Consider the following 10621-nt stretch of genomic DNA (forward strand, 5'->3'; position numbering starts at 1 on the left):
GGGGGTATGTTCCATTTTATCAGGTGGGGAGCTGAAATCATCAAAAAGGACCTTTAATTAAGCTGGTTCCCAAATCAATAAAAAGTACTCAGCAAACAATGTGATTGACATATCATGCCGCAAATGATACTTTCACTTACCATTAACACTTGGAAATATGACAGGGTAGCAGGGACCTTGAAGCTGAAGTGAAGTGTTTCTTAGGTCTGGAGTTAGGTCCGCAAAATAATCATAATTTCTATCGATCCAGTCATCTACTGACAGACGAACCTCGCCTTCTGGATAGTCACACACCCAATTTAGAGAATCTTCAGATGGGATAGGGCAGTCCATCAAGCAAATAGTTCTAGCATTAGAAAGTTTGGCCTGATTATCCTTTGAACCACTTTCATAAACTTGATTTGGGTTCACCCAGTATCTGAGTTCCAATTCACGAAGATCAGGATCGGCATGTCTATCACCACAAACATTGCCTTTATAGTCCAGCCCATATGTTAGCCTGATAAGCCAAAACAGATGCATCAGCAATACAACAAATGAGTGAACAAGTATATCCACTGAAAAAGGGAAGATCTTTTTTCTTTTTTCGCATGGACAAGCTGAAAAAAGCTCGTATAATATAATTCCATTTAGAGAAAAAGAACCCTTCACAGTAGTGTAACCAGAATTTTGAAAGATATCATTGAAGACATATTATCAAAAATAATTTCTACATGCTTAGCCATGAAAAGATGAATCAGGCCACATGTGAGGGGCTAGATGAAAACATTCTTAAGTTGATTTCACATATGGTCACTCAGCTAATAAGTATTATCTCGGAAAGTCACTTTCTTTGTTGAAGAAAATTGAAGTCTAAGAAGAAAGGTGTATTCTTTATGAGATAATAACTATTAGTTGAGTGACTATCTGAGTAATCAACCCTCTTAAGTAAATATAAGTATGTTTTCTCTAAAAACTTGTCACGCAATTCCTTGTTTCCAAACAAGGAGTTCACATATCCATACCAATCTTTAACTGATAACATTGGCCATAAAATCAGGTTCTTTTAATGACAATCTCAATAACAAAGAGCCAAAAAAGAACATTCTTTACAACTTGTGGCAACACTTGTGCATTTTTCCACACCCTTCAGAAGGTTAAGTCTTAAAGAAAACTTTGTACCTCAGCAAGACAAAAACAAAGCAACATCTAAAATTTACATTCAGCCAAAACAACAAAAGACTAACCTTTCAAAGAAAAGTAAATCAAACCCACATTAACTACCACAAGATATGAACAAAAAAGAACATCTAACACAAAACACATTAAACTAACAGATCAAAATGCCAAAAACAGAACAGACACACTTAGGGTATGCAAAAACAGCAAAAAAGATAGCAACTTTTTCATTTCTTGATATTTTTTTTCATTTTTTTCTTACCTCAATGGGTTTCCTTGGTTGAATCCAAAGCTGGAATTAACAATCATAGCAACCCAAAAGGCAATAAAGATAACAAGAAACACTACATCTCTACATTTCCTGTTGTGTTTGATAATTCCATCCCCTTTTTCAGCTACCCCACCATCACTTGAAGGGTACTTCCCTATTACAGCCCCTAAAGGTCCTCTCATTTCCACTACACCTAAATCTCTATAAAAATTCTTCAAATCTTGAAAATGAAGTAGAAAAAAGGGTTCATAAAAATGGGATTTTTTTTTGCAGAAAAGATGAAAAGGAAGTGAAGAGTGTGAAGAAAGAAGCAAAAAAGGAGTGTGAAAAAGGGACAGGGGTTCATGGGAATATGTTTCTGCTAATTCAGTAATTAGTCCCACTAGTTCTGATTAAAAATGTCTACTTTTTTTTTTAATGTAAATTTTTATTTAGTGTTAAGACAAAGATTGTATTGGATATTTTTTTAAGGGTAAGAGGACAGAATCTAATGACAAAGTGCCAACAGGTGAAAGTGGACTGGTTTTGAGCTTCATTTTTTTTCTTGCAAAAGTTTAGAAATACCCTTGTAGGTTTGTATAATACAAGAATTGCCCCCTCAAGTTATCAAAGTTTGTTAGCAACGAGTTTGAAATTTGAAATTTATGAGTTTCTACGACAGTTTCAAGTTTAATATTAGAATGTGAATAAGAGTTATGGAGTTTATTTAAACTCATTAATCAACTATCTAGATCCATCCCTGTGTGCGGATGGAAAACTTTGATAAAAATTTTTTTTTGCCATAATTATACTAACATAAATAGTTTCATTTTAAATTGGGAAATAACTTAAATAAACATGAGAATGTTTTATAGGAAATAATGAGTTAGTATTGACCCATAATCTATAGATTCTTGCAATTAGATTGATTAATAATTTTAACTTTAAAAGAAGAATGATTATTTATGGAAATAAATTTAATTTTTCTGTAAAAATAGGTAGTGTAACAACATTTTTAATGAAAGAAAATATGAATAGGGAAATAAACTATGAGATGGGTGTTTTTTTTAAAAAAAATTAGGCCAAACACATATGCAGACCCTTAAACCTGTCCCTAAATTTCATTTTGACACTCCAACTCAACCTTGTTCCATTTTAACCCTTTAACTCCAATTTTTATGTTCCATTTTGGCACTTCTTTCCAAAGAATCAACAAAGTGGAATGTGTGTACTTCACATGCCATTATTGTGTTAAAAAATAATTGATGAACATCATTTTTTTTTAATATTTTTTTCTTTTTTTAAAAATATATTTTTTTAGAGTTTCTGTACATTATTGTGTGAAAAAATAATCGGTGAAAGTGTGTTGATTTTTTTTAAAAACAATTACTTAATTTAAATAACATCACATATATTTTTTTTCATATCTAGTCTACTTGGACTAACTCAAATATCAGCTTTCTACTTTTTCATTCAACTAAATACGAGTAAAAAAAACTCATGTTCATTGCTAATTAATAACACTACAAAAAAATGTTGAAACTCGATAGACTTCGTTGGGTTGTCATTGATTTTTTTAAGAAAGAAAATTGATGCACTTTCATCGGTTATTTTTCACGCAAAAATATAGGAAAACTCTTAAAAATAAATTGTTACTTTTTTTATAAAAAAACAATGATAATCCGTCAGTTTTAATTTTTTACAATAATTAACAGATGATCGTCGATTTTTAAAATGCAAAATTGCAGTTGAATAACATATATAGAAATAAAGAAATCATAAAATTAGTATTTTGTGTTAAATGGTACATAAAAGAAATAGAGTTGAAGGGTAATCTTTTATTATTTTTTAAAAAAATACTTTTTTTTTTGTCTTTCACTCTCTTAGAGAATGTGTGATGCACACTCTCTGCCACATCACTTAGAAGTGCCAAAATGGAACATAAAAATTGGAGTTGAAGGGTTAAAATGGAACAAGGTTGAGTTGGAGTGCCAAAATGAAATTTAGGGACAAATTTAAAAGTCTGCATATGTGTTTGGCCAATAATAAAATAGCACGGATGAACGCCGATTTTTAAAATGCAAAATTGCAGTTGAATAACATATATAGATATAAAGAAATCATAAAATTAGTATTTTGTGTTAAATGGTACATAAAAGAAATAGAGTTGAAGGGTAATCTTTTATTATTTTTTAAAAAAATACTTTTTTTTTTGTCTTTCACTCTCTTAGAGAATGTGTGATGCACACTCTCTGCCACATCACTTAGAAGTGCCAAAATGGAACATAAAAATTGGAGTTGAAGGGTTAAAATGGAACAAGGTTGAGTTAGAGTGTTAAAATGAAATTTAGGAACAAGTTTAAAGATCTACATATGTGTTTGGCCAAAAAATTAAGAAAAGCTTTCACTTTTTCCAAGAATAGATCATATAGTAACATTTTTAGTTTAATAATAAAAAAGAGGATATTCACTGCAAAAATCTGGACTTTTATATGTAGGCGTCCGACAATTAAAACTGTTAGGAAAAGATAGATTATAACGTGGGATTATAATATGAGATTAAATAATAATGATATTTTTAATATATGTATTTTTCATCATAGTAGTTTGTTCTATTGAATTAAAAATAAGATATACAGAATGTAATAATATAAAACATATGTTTGTTTACATATCATAGATTGATTTTTTTACAATTTAATCTTTGTTCTTTAAAAAGATTTAGAAGAACAGCTTTCGAAAAGGGTATTTTTATCAAATTATTTTATTTCGGAAATTTCAAATTATGATTCCACGTTAAATTTTATATAGAAGTAACATCAAAATTGTGATATTAGTATTTTTGGAATTGCTTATACAATCTAATAAATAAATAAATAAATTCATTTTTTAACCTTCTAGACTTTCGTGGCTCAAATTTATAACCTTAAATTAAAGAGAAAGGGTGTTTACCACACGAGTAACCCTCTAGACCAAAAAAATCATATTTTGTTCCCAAATTATTATTCAATCCCCTCTCCACCACTATTTTTGAAAAGAAAAAAAGAGTACTAAAAATAGCCGCCGAAGAGTAGATACATTTCCCATCACCGAAAAATTTGGAGATAGTTTCCTATTAGTAGAAATAATATAACATAGCTTACGAATTCGATCGAACTCATTGATTTTCATTTAATATTTATATTCATTTTCAGAAAATTCTTATATACATATATATATATAATTCAATAATGTTAAGAACACTAAAATCTCGAATTCATAAATTTTAAATTTCGGAAGACTCGCTTTGATTTGCTGAAGGAAAAGGACAGTACCCAAGGACGGCGCCATACCCACAGGCCCGACATATCAACAACTTCAAATGTTGTGAAAAGTGCAAAAGCAGGATGTCCAAATTATCATGTACTATTTACAAGGAAAATTTATTTTAATACAATCATAAAATATAAATTTGGTCAATTCTCATTGAATATATATTATAACATATGAAAAGTATATCCATTAAGATTATAATTTAATATCGAATAGATTGAATTTAATTTGTAATTCTCAACAAATTATTTCAGTAGACTATCAAGATTTCATTTTAGCTGGATCTTGACTTACTTGACCATGTGACATTGATATATTATTGAGGTCTCAATCATACAGTATTTTTTTGAACAAATCAATTGAAGTAAATCATGAGCAATTGTAAACTGTTTATTTCGAAAAATACATCCTTTATCTTTTTCAAACTCTAGCTTTAGAGTGAAAACAAATACTACTACTAAATAATAACTGTAAACACCTGGTAAATGCTGATCTATCCGAATCACGCTGCAAAATCGCCAGTTTTTTCCTCTCATTTTGACAGTACCAGATGCAAGCTCACTGCAATCGTGTACCATTGTTCTTCACTGCTCTACACATATCTTCAAGCACAGATAATGAATAAGTTCACAGTATACAAAGCTACCCTCAACAGTAACAACGTGCGGCTTACTCTTTTTTATCTCCGTTTTCTCCAAGCATATGGAGGTGGATAATAGAGAAAATGAGACAGGCACCTGTTCCTCCAGGCTTGGGCAGAAGTTTACTTGCTCTGCTCATAGCTAAGAATTTCTTCGTTTTCATTCTCTTCTTCTATTCCACTGGCTTCTGTGTTTCTAGTGGCATCATGCACGTCTTTATTTCCAGTAACTACTGTCTTTAATGAACTAAGGAAAGCCTCTACTTCTCTAGCGTCTTGTTGGTCACCGAGCCATTTACTTATGCTTGACACCAGATGGGGTTTTGGTCTCCATGCTGGATTTTGTCCTCGTACAGCTATAGCTTCTTTCATGCATTCAAAAGCCTTTTCCATATTATTCATATTCAAGTACCCTGCAGCAATGATAGCCCAACTATTTGGGATTGGTGTCTGACCTTTCTTGACTATATCTTGCAGCATGGTTTCGGCTTTATCAACTAAGTCACTCTGGCAATATCCAATTAGAAGGATATTTGGCACTCTAAAATCATAGGTGCGGCAAGAAGACTCCCACTCTTTTAGCACGGTCTCAGCTGTCTCTAGTTCACCAAGCTTCACTAAGGAACCTAGCATGGTGATGTAGTCCCTGTTAATTTGCTTTTTACACACAACCTTATGTACACCCCACAATCGCAACATCTCTTCCTTATTGCCTAGATTTCCGTAGTGGGAGATCAAATGATTGTAACCTATTGGATCTTTATGTAGCCTATCTTCTAACTTTTTCAAGAAAATAAGAGCTTTCTCCTTGAACTTGGCTTTAATATAAACATTAGCCATCATGGAATAGGTGATCCAGTCCACTGATATGAAAGGCTGACTTTCCATTTCTTCAAGAAGCTTCTCCATACCACTAAAATCAGCTCTTTCTCCACAGCAATTGATGCAGATCCGATAGCTGAAGTTATTAGGGGTGACACCATTCTCCTTCATCTCCGATAGCACATCAGAGACTTGCTCAAGTTGGCCAGTACTTCTGTAAAGGCACATGAGATTGTTGTAAACAAGAGTGCAGTGAGCATAACCAAGTTCCTTCATTTTCTGAAAATGGGCTAGGGACTTCTCAACCAGGCGTTCTCTAATATAACAGTTAAAGAGAGCACCGGAAGTCTTATCATTCTTCTGTTCATCGGTAAGGTTATTAAAGTAGCACTCTGCAGCTTCCCAACCATGCACAACACCAATAAGATCCAAATGCACAGCACAGTCTCCTGACTTGAAAGGGCAGAGACCTCTGACACTCATCCACTCTGAAACCTACATGGAAACAAGCATGCACCACCAGCTTTAGTAACAAGGGAAAGTCAGATGTAGTAGTAAAATTCAGAGACCAGAAGTTGAAACATGTTCCTTTCTCCCCTTCTACATCAGATGCATGAGCATTTCCTATCATACTCAATTTCTTCTTTGTAAGAAACAGGGTTGTCTAAGAAAACTTCATTTACAATCCATTTTTGTTGAGACCTGAATCCTATCTTGCTTGGACTCTCCAAAATGTTGTCGTACCTATGCTCAATCCACTAAAAATGCACAACTTTTGGAGGATCTGACACATGCCCATCAACATTTTTGAAGAGTCCGAGCAACATAGCCTGAATCAATTAAGCAGAACATGGATTGGTTGAAGTCACGTGAGCGGACTTAGCTCTGCACCTCAGCTTTCCCATGCCTGGTGTGCGAACTTAGTCTATCTATATACAGATGAGCTATTACAGCAAAGACCGTCAGAATCCGGAATTATCTGAAACTACTCCCCTTCAATCTTCATCTATCCTCACCGATTTCTCCCTCTATTCTTTCTATCTCTTATCTTTTCTCTACTTCTTTATCCTTCTATCTTCCTATTTCCTCCTATTATATCTTCCATTTCTACCGATGCTTCATATCAAGTAGAGGTTGATACCAACTGCCAAGAGCTTGTATTGATTCATATAGCTATTTCCTTTAGTTTTCTTCATTCATTATCATTGCATTTCATTTGTTATCGTTCATATGAGTTGGATTAAATGACTGTTAGATAACATTGTCCCTGTTTCTCATTATAATCTCAATTTCAACATAAAAACTGTGGTGAAGCTGTTTAATTCTATTGGTAGATCCACTAAGATCATTATAATTTATATGCCTTTCGCTAAAGAAGATTAAAAACCAAAGAAACATTAGCTCAATCACAATACTTAAGTGTCGCGTTATCTCCCCTTCCCCAAACAGAAGTCAATCACTCAATCCACTTAGGACCCAATTAGCATAAGAATCTATTGCTTTTGTCAATTTTTTCACTCAAAATTTGGGAATGCATACTCAAACTCTACTTCAAACGCTACATACCCTTACTTCAAAATACCTCTTTTTTTCAAATATCACTCAATTCATATCGAAACGCCTACTAAACCTCAATCCAAAATTAACTGAGTCGGCTATATCAATCATTCATATCTAGTCTCCTCTATTCAGGACTATCACAGTCAAATACTAACAAAAACAACAACAAACTCCACGGTGTGTACGCAGCCTTGCCCCTACATTCCAATATTGACTAAGAAAAAGTGCAGATAGGAAATGGAACCTGGAGAGCTTGAGAAAACCGTTTCCGGCTACGGAGATCACGAACAATGCGTTGAAGCTCGAAACTAGTGACCTTTCTGCCCTCATCCACCCATTCATCCAGAACTGGAATTATGAGATCCGCATGCCTCACAGGGCTAATTCTGGAAAACAAATTATTACGCTTTGAATTTGAACAATACACAGTGCAATAAGAACGAATTGGAAAAGCTCTTTGAAGAAGATTGTAAGAAATTGATCTTCTCAAAGTTGCGAAGTTCATTGATGAGCTTATTGGCTTTGTAGACTGTGATGATACTGAAGAACAACAATGGTTTAAGCTCCCCAACATTGAAATTGAACTAAAAAAAATGAAGAAGTTGAACAAAGAAAGAGAGTTGAGATTTAGGGTTTTAGACAATTAATTATAGCAAGTTGACACTAATGATAAAGTATTAAGGAATATAATTATTTTCCATCTTTTATTTTCTATTTCCGTTAAAATACTACACATATTTCCTCATAACTTATACATATGTTAGTTATGCGGTTTAAATTACAAATCAAATGTCGAATTAATTTTATATATGAATAACTTACTCGCTAATTAGCTACCAAACGTTATATAACTTATGTATGAATAAGTTATCTCTTTACGAAAAAATTTATTATGATAGAGGCCCAGCCAATCAAAGTTGTGTGAGGCTCCACCCATTTTTTGACATGTGGATCGTGGGGCCCAAGCTATCATTTAAGGCTGAAAAATGAAACCAAAAGGAGCGAGAATGTAAAGTTTGAGTGGGAATTGCAAGACAATTGTAGGGTCCACGTCAATTTCAATTAAATAAATTAAAATATTATATTGAAAGTAAAAAAGTGCACTGTAAAAAAGGTAAGGAAGGGAATAAAAAGTCATATTATTAGCTGATCAATATTTTTATTTTCTATTTTATATCCACATTTATTTAACGTGTTGAATTGAATATCTATTAAAAAATATTATTCTTATATTGAAATTTGTTTAAACTCTATTTTCTTTAAACTCACGTTGCTTTTAAAAATAATTCTATATTACAAGATAAGATAAAATTTGTGTATACTTTATTGTCTTCAAACTAATTTACTATTAACGTTAAATACCAAATTGAAGCCAATAAATTTTTTTTAGTTTATTTAATTGAAGACAATAAAATATTATATTAAAATATTATTTAATTTGTGTGCAAATTTTGGTGATGTGAACTTGTGAACAATTTGTAACTTGACAAGTTTTTTTACAGTATTTTTGCAAATCACCCTTAACTAGGTCGTTTGGTTAAACGGCTTTAATCTTGTACCCAAAGAATATTATTTTTAAGTAAATAATCGTAATATAAAGATGCCAGATGGTGAATAGTAACATAAGGACTGTTAGTTTTTTTCCTTTTCTTCACGAGGATCAATATTATTCTAACTTATCCTCAGGCATAACTTCCGATTGATATAATATTTTATTGTCTTCAATTAAATAAACTAAAATATTTTATTGTCTTCAATTTGGTATTTGACGTTAATAGTAAATTAGTTTGAAGACAATAAAATATACACAAATGTTATCTTATCTTGTAATATAGAACTATTATTAAAAGTAACGTGAGTTTAAAGAAAATAGAGTATAAACAAATTTCAATATAAGAATAATATTTTTTAATAGATATTCAATTCAACACGTTAATAAATGTAGATATAAAATAGAAAATAAAAATATTGATCAGCTAATAATATGACTTTTTATTCCCTTCCTACCTTTTTTACTATGCACTTTTCCACTTTCAATATAATATTTTAATTTATTTAATTGAAGTTGACGTAAATCTCACAATTGTCTTGCAATTCCCACTCAAACTTTACATTCTCTCTCCTTTTGATTTCATTTTTCAGCCTTAAATGATAGCTTGGGCCCCACGATCCACATGTCAAAAAATGGGTGGAGCCTCACACAACTTTGGTTGGTTGGGCCTCTACCATAATAAAAAATTTCAGTCTCTTTACTAGTTACCAAACGATCTTTAGCGTTTTCACTAAACTAGGCAATTTAATCATATCAGTTAAAAATTCAAATGGAGAATAAATGTGTAACTAATTCTCGTGTTACTAATTAATACATACATAACTACTTCATTCGTCCACTTTTAATTGTCATGTTGTGTTTTTCAAAAGTCAATTTTGACTAATTTTTAAAGTTAAATTGGATTTCATTAATTCGATATTTTAAACAAAATTAGATATTCAAATACTATACGAAAAATACTATAAATTGCTATTTTTTACAATCAATATGATGAAAAATCACATCGTAAAATGTCAGTCAAAGTTATATCATTTGACTCTAAAATGAAACCATGACAATTAAAATGGACAGACAGAGTATACATTTTTAATATCTACATAACTCTAACAAACAACCAAACAATCAAGGCGAGTTAATAAAATTAGGGGCCTAAAGACAATGCTTAAGTAAATGTCTCAAGTATATTGAATACAATTAGTATATGCATACTGTCGCATGTGTATTTCGTGCATCACATGTGCATTTTGTGTATCGCATGTGCATCTCGTGCATCACACGTGTATATCGTGCATCACACGTGCATTTTGTGTGTCACATGTGCATTTCG

General features: G+C 31.9%; 2 protein-coding genes across 2 annotated transcripts in view; both read right to left on the reverse strand.

Annotated features, from left to right (window-relative positions):
• LOC102586600 (choline transporter-like protein 2) overlaps positions 1-1811 on the reverse strand; it is a 6491-nt gene extending 4680 nt beyond the window's left edge. Inside the window, exons 1-2 of the mRNA XM_006348180.2 lie at positions 1421-1811; positions 141-499 (exon numbers count right to left, since the gene is read on the reverse strand). Coding sequence (XP_006348242.1) covers positions 141-499; positions 1421-1611 — 550 coding nt within the window. The 5' untranslated portion in view covers positions 1612-1811. The remainder of the gene's footprint in view (positions 1-140; positions 500-1420) is intronic.
• A 3199-nt stretch (positions 1812-5010) lies between these two features.
• On the reverse strand, positions 5011-8367 carry LOC102586937 (pentatricopeptide repeat-containing protein At4g21705, mitochondrial-like). Its single transcript, XM_006348181.2, has 2 exons — positions 7987-8367; positions 5011-6677 (listed from the first exon to the last, which is right to left on the reverse strand). Exons 1-2 carry the CDS (start codon positions 8314-8316, stop codon positions 5484-5486), a joined length of 1524 nt encoding a protein of 507 aa, XP_006348243.1. The 5' UTR covers positions 8317-8367; the 3' UTR covers positions 5011-5483.
• Between the last annotated feature and the right edge of the window lie 2254 nt (positions 8368-10621).

This window comes from Solanum tuberosum, unplaced genomic scaffold, assembly GCF_000226075.1.
Source record: "Solanum tuberosum cultivar DM 1-3 516 R44 unplaced genomic scaffold, SolTub_3.0 scf00096, whole genome shotgun sequence".
In the NCBI taxonomy this organism is placed as follows: Eukaryota; Viridiplantae; Streptophyta; class Magnoliopsida; order Solanales; family Solanaceae; genus Solanum; species Solanum tuberosum.